The sequence below is a fragment of the Curcuma longa genome, chromosome 13, assembly GCF_044706935.1.
Source record: "Curcuma longa cultivar G26 ecotype Majalengka, Jawa Barat chromosome 13, ITB_CL_G26_1.1, whole genome shotgun sequence".
Lineage (NCBI taxonomy): Eukaryota > Viridiplantae > Streptophyta > Magnoliopsida > Zingiberales > Zingiberaceae > Curcuma > Curcuma longa.
This window is the reverse complement of record NC_133873.1, coordinates 7,135,661-7,155,431: the sequence shown is the minus strand read 5'-3', so window position 1 is coordinate 7,155,431 and position 19,771 is coordinate 7,135,661. Positions and strand designations below refer to the sequence as shown.

Below are 19,771 nucleotides of genomic sequence, written 5' to 3'. Positions count from 1 at the left end.
AAAGGGGTTTGCTAAAACCCAACAATTGATTACTGATACTATAATACTCAACTGTCCGATTTAACTGCTGGCTACTTGTAAATTACTAGAAATTAGCAATCAATTGTTGATACTGTAGCAATCTAACTCAATTGTTTAGTTTAAATGTTGGTTACTAGTTGACGGCTAAAGTCCAGCAATCAACTGTTGGTACTGTAGCAACAAATAAAATATTATGAAATTAATTTGTTCGATTCATTATTCTTGATCAATCGACTATTAGGGTTTAACAATTGATTAATGTGGTAAAACTACATGAAAAGAGTCATTATCCAGGTTTAAACGGTCAAATTCGACATGACAATCAATTTGTGAAGTCTAACAATTGACTATTAGATGTAATTAATTAAATCAGCTCAATAGCAGCTTCTAAAAGAGGGTTTCGAGATGATTTGAATGTGTTGATTCTTGAAGGTTTGGAGATGAAGTACTATTGTATTTTCTACCGTCAAAAGACTATCCAAAGCGACAAGCAAACATCCAAAGTAAAGTTTCTTTGTAAAATATTTGTTTTTACATTTATTTGTATTTGTATTGTTACGTTGTTTATGTTACTTAATAATCTATAGATTTGTAAGAAGTTTCTCCACTCCGGAAGATATCCGAGAAGGAGAATGCTTTGTAGTGGTAGTCATTATGACTAGGCTTTGGACGTAGTCATCTTAGAAAGCAATGAACCAAATAAAACGACCATGTTTGCATTGTGATGCGTTGAATTGCTTTCAAATTTCTACTGCACAATTTATCGACATGAATCGAAACTATTCGTGCCTCCTCTAACTCGAACGGATTCTAACAATTCAAGTAGGTTGAAGATCAAATATTTATCACAGGAAAATCTAAGAAGATTAGGGACTAGATTCTTCCTAGTTTAAAATCCCAACAGACGAGAAAAACCAAATTTTAAGCAAGGTGATGAAGTCCGAAGGCGAGAACATCCTATATGAGAAGATCCACACCTACAAAGATGAAGAAAGCTAAATGTAACAAAGGTAAATAATACTACTTTTTTATATAAAAAAACTTAATCTTAGTAAAAAAGATGATATAAGAAATATTTTTAAAAAACTAAAATAAGAGAAAAATGGCCTAGCTGCCATGAATTAACAAGGACGCAGAGACACTAATGTCTTAAATTAAAGAAGGCCAAAGACAAAAACAAAAGTTAAATTCCGAAGGCGGAGTGATACGACACCAAAATCGAACATGATAAATTAAATTAAATGTAGAAGAATATAATAAATTATTAACATGCAATTGTAATAATTAAATTAACGATGATATAATTTTTTATGGACGATGGCTAAATTAAATAGGAAATATTTTATTTAATGGAGGATGATTAAATTAATTAATTAGAAAATATTTTTTTATGGATGATGATTAAATTAAATAAGAAATTTTTTATGAATGATAACTACATTGAATTGGAAAATTGATAATATTTTTTATTGCTATGGATAAGATACTAATATGCTTGAATTGGAAAAATGATAATATTTTTTATTGCTATGGATAAGATACTAATATGCATGAATTTATGAGAAAAAAATAATTGAATACAAACAATTTAAAATTATCAACTAAATATTAAATATGATGCGAGATTCATTGATATTGAAGTTGCTCGTATTTTGAGGTGCATCAATGGAGGAAGATAATCAATTTGTTCTTTATTGAATTTAGAAGAGAGAATAATTTTCTCATGGATTAAAATAAAAAACTCAATTAATTTGTTTTTAGAGTTTGTGTTGGTTTTTATTGTTGGAGTGGGAAGGCAACAAAGTAACAAGTATGGCGTGATGTTTGAGAAAATGATGATGCCTTGATTTGGTAGGTGATTAATTTACAGATCGTGAGATTAATCGTGTAGAATTGTTGGGATAACGAATTCCACCTTTGTTGGAGGTAGATGGCGATGAAAGCAATGATCGATGATTTGACATCAAGATGAGATTGATAGGAATTAAGTATAGGGCAGAAGGCCCCGGGAGCATAGCTAAGTTAGTTATGATGGAGCAGAGTTACAGAAATGGGTAAAGATTCGAATCTCGACGAAGTCAAGACAATGTCCTCATCTATCGTGGTCAACTGCAACTTCTCGATTTACCTCCTCATAGATAGTGGTGGGGTCGACCGTGTAGGACCGTTGGGATGACGGATTATACCTTTTACAGATAAGTATAGGATGAAAGGGCAAGGGCAAGCTAACAACTATGATGGAGGTCTTTATGGTGACGCCATTGGTGCTTCTCATAGTGATGGGGGCAAAACCGACTCTATATCTCTCTCTCTGACTCTGTACTTTTAAATTTATCAAATCATACTTCTCTTTTCTAAAATATATATCCTTCCGTTTTCTCTTTTCTAAAATATCTTTCCTTCCGTTTGTACGTGTACTTGACTGATCCATCCGAGCTGCTGAATCATATTTAAAATTTTAAAAATAAATCATAATTTTAAAATTATTATTTATCTCTTTTAAAAAGATACTTTTATTTTTTAATTAAAAATTCAGCATGTTAAATAAGGTGTGAAACTAAGATTGGAACACATGATTATAATTAGAAGAGTCTCACCGATATATTAATATTGATTTGGATTGAATTTGAGAAATCATCATTAATGAGTTTTAACTTAAATTTACTAATGGTTATATAGGGTTTAGATTCAAAATTTTTGAACAAGGTCAAACTCATAAGAGTTTAGAAATGCATAGATGTTGTTGTTAGTGACTATGATAAATTTAATTTCATCGGTAACTTTGTGATCATAAATTTTTAACCATGCACTCCAACGTTAGTTCTGCACCCTACTTAGCATGCTATGAGTATTTTGAAAAAATTTCAATCTTTTATAATTTTTATTGTAAATCATTAATATTAAATATTGAATTTTTATATTAAAAATATATTAAAAATATCATGAATTTATAAGATGATAGATATTTCTATTAGTATGAGATTTTTTTAATAAAGTCCAAAAAAAACCATGAGACTTATACCCAAAGTGAGCAATATCATACCATTATAAAGATATGATGATTCTATCGGTTCAAACAATTGATATCAAAGTTGTGGTTGGAGCCATGTGAGAGTCCTAAGGAAAAACAAAGGAAGTAGCCATGTAGGGACGAAAAACGAATGGTAGGGGACTCCGCCATGTGGCGATGAAAAATGAATGGTAGGGGGCTCCCAATAAAATCTATGATAAGTTCTCGAGATAGTTAAATCCTAGTAGGTTAGTTGGATTGGATAATAGACCGTCTTGACGGATCAAGAGGAGAGCTCAGATGTTAAGCTAACATCTGACCTATTGATATCATACCATTATAAAGATATGTTGATTGAAACTATTTCCAGTTGACCATGTTTAAAATATTTGAACCCTATATAACCATCATTGAATTTTGATCCAAACTTACTAATATAATTAGATTTTCAATTTAAACCGTGTGAATATAAATGTGTTGGGATACAATTAAAGTCTTATATTGAAAATACATGAAAAAGATTATAAATTTATAAAATGAAAGATATTTCCATTAATATGAAATTTTTTAGGTTGTATCCAAAAATAAAACTATGAGGGTTTAGGTTCAAAGTGTACAATATCATATCATTGTAGAAATAATTTGATTCCATCGATCGGTACTAATAAAATGAAGGGATATTTTAGAAAAGAATTACATGTAATAAATTTAAAAGTACAATGCATTTATGAAAATTGAGTATGTGGTTCGACAAAATATTTCTTTTTTTTTTACTCTAACTTTTTTATTCTCTATGTTTTTTTCTCAACATCAAAATCAAATTAAACTATCGAATTACCTAGAAAGTATATTAATTTATAAAGATTATTAAATAGAAGACTTTGAACTTCTTTTATAATTCAACTCCATAATATATATGAAAATAAATATTGTAAATAAAAAAATGTTAATGAATTATATTTATTTATTATTAAAATAGAAGATATTAATTAGTATATTATAAACAGTTCAATCTTTAATTTATTATAGATTTATCCATCTTAAATATTTTTAATTCACTTCTATTTATTACAATCCTATATATTTTAAAGATTTTTTAATTTTGATCATAAAAGGTTAATTAAAAAAATTTTCTTTATTTTTTTTAAAAATAATATTTTACTTTTTAGATATTTATTTCTTTATTTTATATGCATTATTGATGTAAAATGTTGATGCCTTTAATCGTCGGTTCCCACGTTACATCAAATGCCGAGCCCATGTTACATGTCGGTCCAATAATGTTACATCAAATGCCGGTCCCACGTTACATCGCATGCCTCTCATAGTCGGCCCTCTAAATCAAAAAGTTATTTATGACTTAAATCCTTATTCATTGATATAATTGACTTAAATCCTTACTCACACTTTCTATAAATAGTATATGATCCTTATTCACACTTTCTATAAATAGTATATGATCCTTCATGAGACTTACCCCAAATCCTAATATTCTTAGAATTTCGGTGTGAGAGAGAGCGCAGAAATGGCTCCTGTGAAGGTATTTGCTCCCAACACGCGGATCTCAACAGCGGCGATCCGCGTGGTTCTGTGCCTTGAGGAGGTCGGGGCGGAATACGAGCGCGTCAACGTCGACATGGCCACCGGCGAGCACAAGTCCCCTGCTCACCTCGCCAGAAACGTATCCTCTTTGCGCAGGCATTCGATTGCATATATCTCTTTTTTATTGGATTAATTTCACCTTTTTATTGTGTAATATGCAGCCATTTGGTCAAGTGCCGGCTTTCCAAGATGAGGATCTCGTTCTTTTTGGTGAGTTCGTTATCATCTATGTCGAGTCGGTAGATCTATGGATAGTAGAGCAAAGTATTGGCTCGTATTTTCAAAGATTGGGTTACAGTTGAAGAATTATTTCTGAGGAAGATTTTCTAGCTAGTCAAAAGAAGTTGAGTTGGTCTTTGTGGACTAATTGGTCTCTCAAAACCTTAGAATCGAGAGCGATCGGACGATACGTGCTGCGCAAGTTCAAATCCTCCGACGTTGACCTGCTACACGGGAGTAGCTTGGAGGAGTCAGCCATGGTGGACGTATGGTTGGAAGCGGAGGCCCACCAGTACGACAAGGCCATCGTCCCCATCTTCTACCAGGCGGTGGTTATCCCCCGCTTCTACGGCGGTACGACGGACGAGAAGGTGGTGGAGGAGAACTTGGAGAAGCTGGGGAAGGTGCTCGACGTTTACGAAGCCCGTCTGTCCCAGACCAAGTACCTCGCCGGAGACTTCTTCAGCTTCGCCGATCTCAGCCACTATCCCCTCACCCACTTCTCTATCAAAATCCCTCAAGTGGCCGCCCTGTTCGAGGCGCGCCCCCACGTGAAAGCCTGGTGGGAGAGCTTGGAGTCGCGTCCGGCCTTCAAGAAAGTGGCCGCCGGACTCCCTCAGTGATCATGAAGCTGCTGCCACTGCTCTCCAATCTTCACCCTCTGATGCTTAATTCCACTAGATGTGTCATGTGTGTGCTATGCTAGTTGCTTTTAGTCCTTACTTCCAATAATTCCAATGCTCTGCTACACTTCGATGTGCTGCGTGCATTTGTGATCGACGCTAAGCGATTCCTGCTTTCCTTTCAGTCAATGGTTGTTGATCGTGAAATTGATTTCTGTAATCGTTGTTCAAATTTAATTGTTTGGAGCTTTTTGATTGTTCAAAGTTTAATGTTTGTTACTAAAGTAGAATAGTGGTAAGGAGACTGCCAAAGTTGATAGTGATACGGGCAAATCCAATCTAAACAAAGTAGCTTGACCTGTACATTGGACAGCAAATAAACACCCGAGTGCATCCAAGGAGCAATGATATGCAGCATGAAAAAATATCATTGGTTGAGCTTCTCAATGCTTCTTGTTTACTTTAATAAAGACCTAAAGTAGAATAGTGGTAAGGAGACTAAAGATAGTGATACGACAAATATTCACTCCCAGTCTATCATTGGAGCTTCTGAGCTTCTTTAATTTATCGAATCACAATAAGAGAATCTTCTTGTCCAAAGTTGAGGTTGAGGTGGAGCAATCCAATCTAAACAATGTAGGTTGACTTGTACATTGGAGAGCAAATAAAAACTGAGTAGGGACAGATCTAGGAATTAGAGTTTGGGTGATTGTCTTAATGTAATAGTCCGGTGTACAAAACTTCCCACAAATATGGGATATCGTATAAGGATCTTGTACACAGTCTTATTCTGCTTTGGACAAGATTATTTTCGAGATTCAAATGTGTGACCTTTAAATCACACGATAGTAATTTTATCGTTGTGCCAAAGTTCTCTTTTATATTATTTATAAAAATATAATTAAAAAATTATTATATTATATTATACTCTTCAATAAAACAACTACAAGTATGAAATAAAAAGTGAATGAAAGTCTAGTTTTTGATTTGATCACAAGAAAAAGATAAAATAAGAGTTGTTTTTATTAGAGATGAAGAAAAATTAGGGTTGCTATTAGTTAGTTAAAAAAATAATAAATGGAAGGGAAAGGAAAGGAAGAAGAAGGATTGTTACACTTGAAATGGGGAAAAAATAAAGAGAATATTTGAGAAAGAGAAAAGAAAAATAACTAAGTTATTATTAGGAAGATCAAAAGAAAAAGAAGTTTGACACATGGAGACTTAGTGAGGTTGCATATATGAAAAAGAATTTTTTTTAAAAAAGAGAGATTAGGTTTTTTAAAGTTTTCTACCATTGAGTTAATTTAATCTAATTAAATTTAATTCAATTATAATTTGACAAAATCAAAATCAAATCAATTCCGATTTAATTCAATTATAATTTAATCGTATTTTGAGCTGCACCAGATAATTAATTTGTTCTTTATTGAATTTAGAAGAGATAATAATTTTCTCATAGACTAAAATACAAAAACTGAATTAATTTTTTTTAGAGTTTGTGTTGGTTTTTATTGCGCTAATGTGATGAGCTAATATTGTTGGAGTGGAAAGGCAGCAAAGTAACAAGTACGGCTTGATGTTTGAGAAAACGATGATGCCTTGATTTGGTAGATGGCGATGAGTTTTTGGGACATAGTTGAGTTGGTTATGATGGGACAGATTTATTAAAGTGGACAAGAGTCGAATCTCGATGAAGCCGAGGCAATGTCCTTAACTTCTTCATCGTGATCAACTGTAGTTTCTCGATTTACCTCCTTATAGATGATCGTGAAACTAATCGTATGAGATCGTTGGATGATAGATTTCACCTTTTATTGAAGAAAAGATAGATGACGATGAAAGGAATGACGATGATTTAACATTAAGGTGAGATTGATAGGAATTAAGTCTAGAGCGGAAGGGCAAGGGCAAGCTAACAACTATGATGGAGATCCTTATGGTGACGCCATTGGTGCTTCTCATAGTGATGGGGGCAAAACCAACTCTACTTCTCTCTCTAATTTCAAAAATAAATCACAGTTTTGAAATTACTATTTATCTCTTTTAAAAAGATAATTTTATCTTTTTAATTAACAACTTAGCATGTTAAATAAGACGTGAAACTAAGATTGAAGCACATAATTATACTCAAAAAAATCTCAAGAATATATTAATATTGATTTGGATTGAATTTGAGAAACCCATGGTCATTTTTAACTCAAACTTATTAATGACTATATAGGGTTTACATTCAAAATTTTTGAACATGGTCAAACTCATAAGAGTTTAGGAATGCATGTGTTATTATTAAGTGAATATGATGAATTTAACTTCATATGTGACTTTGTAATAAAATTTTTAACCATGGAGTTCAACATTAGTTCTATACCTTAGCATGCTATGAGTATTTTGAAAAAATTTCAACCTTTTATAATTTTTATCATAAATCATTGATAGACTTAAATATTGAGATTATAATCAAAGTCCTATATTAGAAATACATTTAAAAAAATCATGAATGTATAAAATAATAGATATTTCCATTGGTATGAGACTTTTTTTTTAATAAGTTCAAAAATAAAACCATAAGGACTTAGATCTAAAGTGGATAATATCATATCATTGTGGATATATGTTGATTCAATCGGTTCTAACAATTGGTATTATAGGATCGTTGGGAGCGCTAGAGGGGGTGAATAGCGCATGCATTGCGTTTTCACAATTTGTATAAAACTTGTAAATCCTTGCGTAGATAAAAAATCGAGAGGGCAGCGGAAAGTAAAAAAAATACAGGGATTTACTTGGTTTACAGCCACAAACTGCTACTCCAAGGTCTACGATCAAAAGATCATTTTCAACGGACAATCAATTAAATAACTCTTCTCTTACGAAAGGGAGTTAGCGATTTACGTACAAAAAAATAGGACTGGTAACAAGTATACTAATCTAATAGATTAAGTACAAAATAAAGTATACCGAAAGAGTAATGATTGCAGATTCTGATGTAGCTCTTCGGCGTGATGACGACGTTCCTGGTTGAAGCTTCACGTGCAGACGATCGTCGCCTGATTGCAGAATGATACTTCAAGGGCTCTCCCTCAAGACTCTTTTATTAGATTATCCGAGCGCCTGGAAGCATTTTCGGGTGCGTTGTTTGTCGATCCACTATTGATGCTACTAACTCGGCACTTCCGTGTGTCTGCATCCCTTTTCAAGCACCTCTATACTGACATGGAGGTTCCGGATCAAACCTTGACTCCACAACGCTTTATCCAGATCGAGGCGCCTGGAACCACATCGAGCGCTTGGAAGCTGAGATGTCCCGACCACTGGGACTCTGCCACCTCACTGTTTCGCTGGTCCCGTTCCAACGACATCCTGTCACCTGGAACCAATCTGGGCACCTGGATCCAGATAAGGGCGCCCGAAACATAAAGTTTTAGCTCATCCTTTCCTGCATTACAAGTTAGTGCAAAAATAAAATATAACAGAAAATAGTAATAATTTTAACAAACTATTTTGGTTTTGACTTCAAATTTTCAATGAAATTCTGAATCAGATCGACACCTATTGTTCCCCTTATCGGGAACGCACCCTCACCCACTCCACTTGGGAGAATTTATCTTTTTTGCCAACTAAGTCCTCCATGCCTTGTTGGACTTTTGCTTAACCTCGATCCTTGACTCCCAGGATTTCCACCGCTAGACATCTGATTCTCCCGACCTGCCTAGTCTTCCATTTGGTGGGCGCACTTGATCTGCCAAGTTTTCCTGCCTAGTCCTCTTGACAAGGAGTTTCTTACCCAATCCTCCAGACCAGGTCTTCCCACCTAATCCTTTAGATTAGGTCCGTCTAGCCTTCAGCTAGGACTTCCACTGCCTAGTCTCCACTAGGACTTCCATTGCCTAGTCTCCACTAGGACTTCCACGCCTAGTCTCCACTAGGTCTTTCCTGTGCTACCTGCACACTTAGATTATCTCATCAGTAAACATCACACATTAACTTAAACCTTTTGTCATTATCAAAACTAAGATTCGATCATCTGGTACTCCCTACACCAATAGGTATCAAAGTCATGGTTGGAGCCATGTGAGAGTCCTAAGGAAAAACGAAGGAGGTAGCCATGTGGGGACGAAAAATGAATGGTAGGGGACTCTACCATGTGGGGACGGAATGGTACTCTGCCATGTGGGGACGAAAAATGAATGGTAGGGGACTCCCAGTAAAATCTATGATAAGTTCTTCAGACAGATAAGTCCTAGTAGATTAGTTGAATCGGATATTAGGTAGTTTTGACAGATCAAAAGGAGAGATCGAACATTAAATTGGCCTCGATTGGTATCATACCATTATGAAGATATGCTAATTGAGACTATTCCTAATTGACCATATTTAAAATATTTGAACCCTATATAACCGTTATTGAGTTTTGAATTTTAATCCAAATTCATTAATATAATTAGATTTTCAATTTAAACCAATATTAATATATTCTTAGGATTCTCTTTAAATATAATCACGTTCTTCAATCTTGATTTCATACCATATTTAATCAGCAGTGAGTTTTTTTTAATAATATTTTTTTAAAAGAAGATAAATAGTTGTTTCAAAATCTTATAAAACGTAGTCTATTTAGTAAGATTTTAAATGTGCCTCCTTTAGGTTAGATGCACAAGTACAAATATAAATGAAGGGGTATTTTGGAAAAGTAATACATATAATAAATTTAAAAGTACGGTGCATTTATGAAAATTGAGTATGTGTTTCAATAAAATATTTTTTTTTACTCTCAATTTTTTTATTCTCTATTTTTTTTCAACATCAAAATTAAACTATCAAACTACCTATGAAGAAAAGAAAAAAACATTCTCACATGCGACAAAAATTAAATTAAAAATTATATTAATTCAAAGATTATCAAATAGAAGACTTTGAACTTCTTTTATAATTCAACTCCATAATATATATGCAAATAAATATTTTAAATAAAAAATATGTTAATGAATTATATTTATTTATTATTAAAATAGAATGTATTAATTAGTATATTATAAACAATTAAAATTTTAATTTATTGTAGGTTTATCCATCTTAAATATTTTTAATTCGCTTCTATTTATTACAATCCTATATATTTTAAAGATTTTTTTAATTTTTATCATAAAAGGTTAATTAAAATTTATCTTTATTTTTTATAAAAAAATAATATTTTCTTTTTTAGATATTTATTTCTTTGTTTTATATGCATTATTGAGTGGTATGTCACATCTCTATTTGTTGATGTAAAATATGATAACGTTCACCACAAATGCTATTCATCGTCAGTCCGTGACTTTGAGTTATATTATTTATTTATTTTAAAATGAGTTCAGGTGAATCGATCCGACTAAGCCCACGATCCGTATGAATTAACTCGCGACTCATGAGGATTTAGTACTCGCGGATTGAAATTTTTTTTTTTAAATTTAAAATTAAAAGAGAAAAATTCAATGAATTAATGAACTTAATCCATCTACTATCTAAATTTAAAATCTTCAACTTTGATCTATTTAAATTACGATCTAAATTTAATTTTTTTTATTTTTTATTTTTTTAACATATTCATCGATTCGATTGATCCGCCTAATCATGACTTATCTTAAATTAAATTAAATTAAAAAAATTTTAATCCATCAAAGGACCGACCCATCCTATTTCATTCCATTTTTAATGAATTAATCCGTCGGATCGCGAATTAACCGCTCTACCTCTTATTGTCGATTCCACGTTACATCAAATGCTTAATTTGTTCCTATAAATATGGCAGTCAATGGTAGAATAAACCTTGTTTACTTTTTCATTTTACAAATAAATAAATAAGCAGAAAACTGTAAGAACGTTCACACTTTCTATAAATAGTATATGATCCTCCCTGATACTTCACTCCCAAGTCCCAACCCAAATCTTCTTATAATTTCAGCGTGAGAGAGTGCAGAGATGGCTCCAGTGAAGGTATTCGCTCCGGTGGTCTCACCAGCGGCGATCCGCGTGATTCTGTGCCTTGAGGAGGTCGGGGCGGAATATGAGCGCGTCAACATCGACCTGGCCACCGGCGAGCATAAGTCCCCTGCTCACGTCGCCAGAAATGTATCCTATTTACGCATGTATTCGATTGGATATATCTCTTCGTTATCGGATTGATTTCACCTTTTTGATGTGTAATCTGCAGCCATTTGGTCAAGTGCCGGCTTTCCAAGATGGGGATCTCGTTCTTTTTGGTGAGTTCGTTCATCCTTACTCTTGAAAATTTCCAGCCTTTTCAAAGATTGGGTTACAATTCTATAATTTCTGAGAATATTTTCTAGTCAAGAGATTGACTTTTGATTTTGTGCATTAATTGCTCTCTCTCTCAAAACCTTAGAATCGAGAGCGATCGGACGGTACGTGCTGAGCAAGTTCAAATCCTCCAACGTTGACCTGCTACATGGGAGTAGCTTGGAGGAGTCAGCCATGGTGGACGTATGGTTGGAAGTGGAGGCCCAGCAGTACGACAAGGCCATCAGCCCCATCTTCGTACAGGCGGTGGTTATCCCCCTCTTCTTCGGTGGTACGACGGACGCGAAGGTGGTGGAGGAGAACTCGGAGAAGCTGGGGAAGGTGCTCGACGTTTACGAAGCCCGTCTGTCCAAGACCAAGTACCTCGCCGGAGACTTCTTCAGCTTCGCCGATCTCAGCCACTATCCCGTCACCCACTTGTCTATCAAAATCCCTCAAGTGGCCGCCCTGTTCGAGGCTCGCCCCCACGTGAAAGCCTGGTGGGAGAGCTTGGCGTCGCGTCCGGCCTCCAAGAAAGTGGCCGCCGGTCTCCCTCAGTGATCATGAAGCTGCTGCCATTGCTCTCCAATCTTCACCCTCCGATGCTTAATTCCACTAGATGTGTGCGCTATGCAAGTTGCTTCTAGTCCTTGCTTCCAATAATTCCAATGCTCTGCTACGCTTCGATGCGTTGCGTGCATTTGTGATCGACGCTAAGCGATTCCTGCTTTCTTTTCAGTCAATGATTCTTGATCGTGAAATTGATTTCTGTAATCGTTGTTCAAATTTGTTTGGAGTTTTTTGATTGTTCAAACTTTACTATTCTAATAATAGTTGCCTGAAAACTTGGATTCATAGGACCGACTGTCCGATCGATGCCTTTCACTCCCACGTTGAGAGCGTTATTTGATGCCCTCCTCCGTCGTTTTGTCCTCGGGACATAGCTGAATTGGTTACGATGGAATTGAATTGTTGAAGCGGACAAGGATGTGAATCTCGATGAAGTTGAGATAATGCTCTCATCTGTTTGCAATTTCTCGATTTACCTCTTTACAGATAGTCGTAGAACTGATCATATAAGACCGTTGAAGTGACGGATTCTATATAAAGAGAGGGTTTTTTGATGGGCCGAGATCTATGTTGAAGTGGTGATAAGGTGACTGTTCAGGTGGGGAGCAATCCAATCTAAACAAAATAGCTTGACCTGTACATTCTAGGAATTAGAATTTGGATAAGTGAACTTAATGTAATAGTCCAGTCAGCTTCCAAAATATGGGATATCATATAAGGATCTTGTAAATAGTTTTATTCTGCTTTGGACAAGACTATTTTTGAGATTTAAATATGTGACTTTTAAATTACACAATAATAATTTTATCTTTACGTCAAGATTCTTTTTTATATTATTTATAAAAAATATAATAAGTTATATATAATAAATAATTATTACATTACATTATACTCTTCAATTAAATAACTATAAGTATGAAATAAAAAGTGAATGAAAGTCCTATAGTAGTTTTTGAATTGACCACAAGAAAATATATAATAAGAGTTGTTTTTGTTAGAGATGAAGAAAAAATGAGGGTTGCTATTAGTTACTGAAAAAACAATAAAAGGAAGGGAAAGGAAAGGAAGACGAAGGGTTGTTACACTTGAGATGAGGAAAAATAAAGAGAATATTTGAGAAAGAGAAGAGAAAATAATTAATTAGTTATTATTAGAAAGATCAAAAGCAGAAGATAGAGATTTAATTTAGTGAGGTTGCATAGGAAAAGAATTTAAAAAACAAGAGATTAGTTTTTTTAAAATTTTTCTACTATTGAATTAATGTAATCCAATTAAATTTAATTCAATTATAATTTGACAAAATCAAAATCAAATCAATCCCAATTTAATTCAATTATAATTTAATCGTATTTTGAGCTGCACCAGATAATTAATTTGTTCTTTATTGAATTTAGAAGAGATAATAATTTTCTCATACACTAAAATACAAAAACTGAATTAATTTTGTTTTTAGAGTTTTTGTTGGTTTTTATTGTGCTAATGTGATGAGCTAACATTGTTGGAGTGGGGAGGCAGCAAAGTAACATTGTTGGCGTGATGTTTGAGAAAACGATGATGCCTTGATTTGGTAGATGGCGATGAGTTTCTGAAGAATAGTTCAGTTGGTTATGATGAGATAGTCTTATTGAAGTAGGTAAAAGTCGAATCTTAATAAAGTTGAGGTAATGTCTTCTTTCGTTATGGTCAACTGTAATTTTTCAATTTATTTTTTCATAAATGATCGTGAGATCAATCATGTGATATTGTTAGGATGACCGATTGTATCTTTTGTTGGAAAAAAATTTTGCTGGAAAAAAATAGATGGCCATGAAAGCAATGGCTGATGATTTGACATTAATGTGAGATTGATAGGGATTAAGTATAGGGCGGAAGGGCAAGGGCAAGCTAACAAGATGGAGATCTTCAAATGACTACGTCTCTTTTCTAAAATATCCTTCCTTCTGTTTGTCAAATCACATGTAATACTTAACGGATTCATCCGGACTACTGAATTACATTTAAAATTTCAAAAATAAATCACAGTTTTGAAATTACTATTTAACTCTTTTAAAAATATAATTTTAACTTTTTAATGAAAAACTCGGCATGTTAAATAAGACGTGAAATTAAGATTGAAGCATATAAGTATATTTAGAAAAGTCTCAAGAATATATTAATATTGATTTGGATTGAATTTGAAAAACCCATGGTCATTTTTAACTAAACTTACTAATGGCTATATAGGGTTTAGATTCAAAATTTTTGAACAAGATCAAACTCATAAGAGTTTAGGAATGAATATGTGTTATTGTTAAGTGAATATGATGAATCTAACTTTATCTGTAACTTTGTAATAAAATTTTTAACCATGCAGTCTAACATTAATTCTGTACCTTACTTAGCATGCTATGAGTATTTTAAAAAATTTTAACCTTTTATAATTTTTATCATAAATTGATAGACTTAAATAATGGGATTATATCAAAGTTCTATTTTGAAAATACATTAAAAAATCATGAATTTATTAGATAGTAGATATTTTTATGAGACTTTTTTTTTAATAAAGTTCAAAAATAAAATCATGAAGGCTTAAATTCAAAGTGGACTATATCGTACTATTGTGGATATATGTTGATTTTATCGGTTCTAACAATTAGTATTGTAGAATCGTTGGGAGCGCTAGAGGGGGTGAATAGTACATACATTGTATTTTCATAATTTATATAAAACTCATAAATCCTCATAGATAAAAAATCTAAGAGGGCAACGGAAAGTAAAAAGAATACAGGGATTTACTTGGTTCACAGCCATAAGCTGCTACTCCGAGATCCACGATCAAAGGATCGTTTTCGACAGACTATTAACTAAATAACTCCCCTCTTAATTAGCGATTTACAAAAAGATAGGGTTGGTGAAAAGCCCTAAACTAGGTGTGTCACGATAGGGCTTCAAATTAGAATTTATAGATTTTATCGAAAACCCACGATAAATACAAACAAATGAAGTATAGGGGCCTCGAGTCGTGTTTTTCCAAGGACTAGTAGAAAATTGAATGAATTGAGCTTATTGTGTCGTGTTTTTGGGTTTTCTATGAAAGATTGGGGGTTTTAGTTTTTTTGGAATGAAATGAAAATAAAATCGGTAAATAAGTGAAAAATGCAAGAAATGAAACTATAAAACGAAGGTATCAAAGTAAACCTAAAATGTGATTCGATGCGCCGTAAGAGAATGAAACCTACTCTAGTTATACTCTAAGGCAATTCCTAAAATGCAATGGAAAAGGCTTAAACTAAGTTAACCTAAATTAACAGCTTGGCACAAAATGTGGCACGGAACAATGCATTAAGGAATGGCACAGAACAGTAACCGAAACCCTCAGACAGTATCAATCAGCAGATGAACAAGGGAAACAAGTTGATAGCACTAGATTTAATCCTAAACGATTCAACTGACAATAGGAATTGATCAAATGCAAGCAATTAGCAATATGAATTAGCTGAACATTCAGTAAGAACAAGAACAAGAACAAGAACAGAAACTAAATTTGCAGAAACGGCTAGAACAAAACAGAAAATGATAAAATCCTCCTCTTCTCCGTCGAATCCCTTCGGCTGGTTGTCAATCAACTTTTACTCCATTTGGAAGCTTCAAACTTGTCGTCGGGTGGTTTGCGCATTGCCAGCACCACGAATTTGGCTGAAAAAACCCTCTCCGGCCAATAAACCAGGCTGTGCAGTTACGTATCAGGTGACAAACTGGATTTCACAGCTTCAAACTTGCTCCGATTGATTTGATGATGATTCCGGAGTGTTCGCCTAACCTCAGAGAACCCCTCCAACGATCCCGGCGCCGGAATATGTTGTGGTTGGCCGGAACGAGCTGAAACAAGAAGTTGGCCGCCGGAAGAACCCCCGCCGTCAAGCCAAATCCAGCTGCCGGAATGTGCCCAATCGAACGGCTTCCACCTCCTCAGGGATCAGGGACGCGATGGAGTTGATTTGGGACGCTGAGAACCGCTGTGGACGTACGTCACTGAGCAGAGCTTCGTCGCGGGCGCGTTTCGGGACGAAGGTGAACAGTGCGCAGCCACTGTTCACCGATTAAAACCAAGGTTTTTATATGCCAATTAACCCTTTAATCTCAGCCCTTGATTTCTGATTCAACGGTCAGAATTGATCTGAGGTTTAGAGCAGCTTAGGGTTTCCAAAAAATTCAGAGATTTTGATCGGGCTCGATCTAAGTCATGTCCTCCGTGTTAGCTCGATCAATTTGACAATTTTGACTCGATTTGACCGCGGTTGAGCTTGAGTTGAGTCCGGTTCGAACCCTAAAATCAATTAAAATCAAATTAGTAGAAAAATTACCATTAAATCATGAAAATTATAATCAAGCCTCAGATTATGCAATAAATGACAATTAAGATCAAATCGATTCATTTTGTAATTTATTTTCATGTAAAAACCCAAAATTGAATCGATTAAAAATGCATAAAACCCTAGCTCATCAGTTGGTAACAAGTATATTGATCTAATAAATTAAGCACAAAGTAAAGTATATCGACAGAGTAATGATCGCAGATTCTGATGCAACTCTTCGGCATGACGACGACGTTCCTAGTTGAAGTTGTTAAAACTGATGGAATCAAAATATCTCCACATTGGCATGATATTGTCCACTTTTGGCCTAAGGACATGACTTTATTCTTGGGCTCTGCCTAAAAGGCCTCATACCAATGGAGATACTTTCCATCCTTTTAACCCCATGATCTTTTCCATGTACTTTAGATGTGGGACTATGTTTGCACCATTGCAATCCAATAATCCCCCCCTCAAATAAAGGAACACAGGCCTTCCTCAACGTCGTTTTTGATGTCTGAATCTTCGATCCACCAGGACTTTTTGCCCCTCGGTCCACCCGACCTACTAGGACTTCCCACCTAACCGCAGCTAGGACTTTTGTCCTCTCGGTCCACCCGACCTACTAGGACTTCCCATCTAGTCACAACTAGGACTTTTTGCCCCTCGGTCCACTCAACCTACTAGAACTTCTCATCTGGTGTCTGGTCCTCTTGATTCAGATACGAGAACACCTACTTCCTTTGTTTAAGGTTCAAACCACATGGTTAGATCTGAATCATGGCTCATCTGGAGGTTAGTCCAGTGAAGAGCGGTCTCGCTCTGATACCACTTGTTAAAACCGATGGAATCAAAATATCTCCAAAATGACATGATATTGTCCACTTTGGGTCTAAGCCCTCATAGCTTTGTTCTTGAGCTCTCCCCAAAAGGCCTCATACCAATGGAGATACTTTCCATTCTTTTAATCCCATGATCTTTTCCATATACTTTAGATATGAGACTATGTTTGTACCCTTGCAACCCAACAGAAGTTTCGCGTGCAGACGATCGTCGCTTGATTGCAGAATGATACTTCAATGGTTCTCCCTCAAGGCTCTTTTATTAAGATATCCGACCGCCTGGAAGCCTTTTCGGGCGCGTTATTCGTCGATCCACTATCGACGCTACTGACTCAGTAGTTCCATGTGCCTGCATCGCTTTTCGAGCGCCTCTATACTGACATGGAGGTTCTGAATCAAATCTTGACTCCACAACGCCTTATCCAGATCGAGGCGCCTGTAACCATTCCAGGCGCCTAGAAGCTGAGGTATCCCGACCACTGAGACTTTGCCACCTCACTGTTTTGCTTGTCCCGTTCCATTGACATCCTATCACCTGGAATCAATCTGGGCGCCTGGAAGTTCGGTCACTTGGATCCAGATAAGGGCGCCCAAAACACAAAGTTTCAAACTCTCCTTTCCTGCATTACAAGTTAGTGCAAAAGCAAAATATAACAAAAAATAGGAACAATTTTAACAAACTATTTTAGTTTTGACTTCGAATTTCTAGTGAAATTCTAGATCAGATCGACACATATTGTTTTCCTTACTAGGAACGTGCCCTCATCCACTCCACTCGGGAGAATTTATCTCTTTTGCTAATCAAGTCCCCTAGACTTATTGGACTTTTGCTTAACTTCGATCCTCGGCTCCCAAGATATCCACCGCTAGATATCTAATCCTCCTAACCTGCCTAGTCTTCCATTTGGTGTGTGCACTTGATCTGCCAAGTCTTCCTACCTAATCCTATTGATAAGGACTTCCTTGTCTAATCCTCCAGACCAGGTCTTCCCACCTAATCCTTCAGATTAGGTCTGTCTAGTCTCCACTAAGACTTCCACTGTCTAGTCTCCACTAGGTTTTTCTTGTGCTTCCTATACACTTAGATTACATCATCAGTAAACATCACACACTTAACTTAAACCTTTTGTCATTATCAAAATTAAGATTCGATCATCTAGTACTTTCTGCACCAATAGGTATCAAAGTCGTGGTTGGAGCCATGTGAGAGTCCTAAGGAAAAACGAATGAGGTAGCCATATGTGGGGACGAAAAATGAATGGTAGGGGACTCTACCATGTGGGGACTAAAAATGAATGGTAGGGGACTCCCAGTAAAATTTATGATAAGTTCTTGAGACAGATAAGTCCTAGTAGGATAGTTGGATCAGATATTAGGTCGTCTTGACGGATCAAAAAGAGAGATCAAAGGTTAAATTGGCCTCAATTGGTATCATACTATTATGGAGATATGGTGATTGAGACTATTTCTAATTGACCATATTTAAAATATTTAAACCATATATAACCATTATTATTCAGTTTTAAATTTTGATCAAAACTCATTAATATAATTAGATTTTCAATTTAAACCAATATTAATATATTCTTAGGATTCTCTTTAATAAAATCATGTTCTTCAATCTTGATTTCATACCATATTTAATCAGCAGTGAATTTTTTTTTAATAACTTTTTTTTAAAAAAATAAATAGTTGTTTCAAAATCTTATAAAACGTAGTCTATTTAGTATGATTTTAAATGTGCCTCCTTTAGGATAGATGGACAAGTACAAATATAAATGAAGGGGTATTTTAAAAAAGTAATACATATAATAAATTTAAAAGTACGATGCATTTATGAAAATTGAATATGTGATTTAATAAAATGTTTTTTTACTCTTAACTTTTTTATTCTTTAACCCAACTACACAACTATCTAGAACTACCTAGAAATTCGAAAGTAAAAACAAAGTTGATGAAGTAGAAAAATTAAACTATAAATTATATTAATTCAAAGATTATTAAATTAATAGAAGACTTTGGACTTCATCTCCATAATATATATAAAAATAAATATTTTAAATAAAAAATATGTTAGTGAATTATATTTATTGATTATTAAAATAGAAGATATTAATAAGTATATTATAAACAGTTAAATCTTTAATTTATTATAGATTTGTCCATCTTAAATATTTTTAATTCACTTCTATTTATTACAATCCTATATATTTTAAAGAGTTTTTTTTTAACTTTTATCATAAAAGATTAATTAAAATTTTGTCTTTATTTTTTGCC

At 34.4% G+C, this 19,771-nt stretch overlaps 2 protein-coding genes across 2 annotated transcripts; both read left to right on the top strand.

Moving 5' to 3' along the window:
- The first annotated feature begins 4,556 nt into the window (after positions 1-4,556).
- On the top strand, positions 4,557-5,739 carry LOC141844207 (putative glutathione S-transferase GSTF1). Its single transcript, XM_074732238.1, has 3 exons — positions 4,557-4,712; positions 4,795-4,843; positions 5,021-5,739. The coding sequence occupies exons 1-3, from the start codon at positions 4,557-4,559 to the stop codon at positions 5,473-5,475; spliced, it is 660 nt and encodes a 219-aa protein (XP_074588339.1). The 3' UTR covers positions 5,476-5,739.
- Positions 5,740-11,430: 5,691 nt separating this feature from the next.
- On the top strand, positions 11,431-12,537 carry LOC141844208 (putative glutathione S-transferase GSTF1). Its single transcript, XM_074732239.1, has 3 exons — positions 11,431-11,580; positions 11,663-11,711; positions 11,855-12,537. Exons 1-3 carry the CDS (start codon positions 11,431-11,433, stop codon positions 12,307-12,309), a joined length of 654 nt encoding a protein of 217 aa, XP_074588340.1. The 3' UTR covers positions 12,310-12,537.
- The last annotated feature ends 7,234 nt before the right edge of the window (positions 12,538-19,771 follow it).

What these genes read in the sequence shown, in the direction of transcription:
- LOC141844207 (XM_074732238.1), top strand. Translation starts at nt 4,557, where the DNA reads ATGGCTCCTGTGAAGGTATTTGCTCCCAACACGCGGATCTCAACAGCG. An exon ending in CTGCTCACCTCGCCAGAAAC is followed by an intron (nt 4,713 to 4,794) that starts GTATCCTCTTTG and finishes TGTAATATGCAG; the next exon opens with CCATTTGGTCAAGTGCCGGC. An exon ending in TGAGGATCTCGTTCTTTTTG is followed by an intron (nt 4,844 to 5,020) that starts GTGAGTTCGTTA and finishes TCAAAACCTTAG; the next exon opens with AATCGAGAGCGATCGGACGA.
- LOC141844208 (XM_074732239.1), top strand. Translation starts at nt 11,431, where the DNA reads ATGGCTCCAGTGAAGGTATTCGCTCCGGTGGTCTCACCAGCGGCGATC. An exon ending in CTGCTCACGTCGCCAGAAAT is followed by an intron (nt 11,581 to 11,662) that starts GTATCCTATTTA and finishes TGTAATCTGCAG; the next exon opens with CCATTTGGTCAAGTGCCGGC. An exon ending in TGGGGATCTCGTTCTTTTTG is followed by an intron (nt 11,712 to 11,854) that starts GTGAGTTCGTTC and finishes TCAAAACCTTAG; the next exon opens with AATCGAGAGCGATCGGACGG.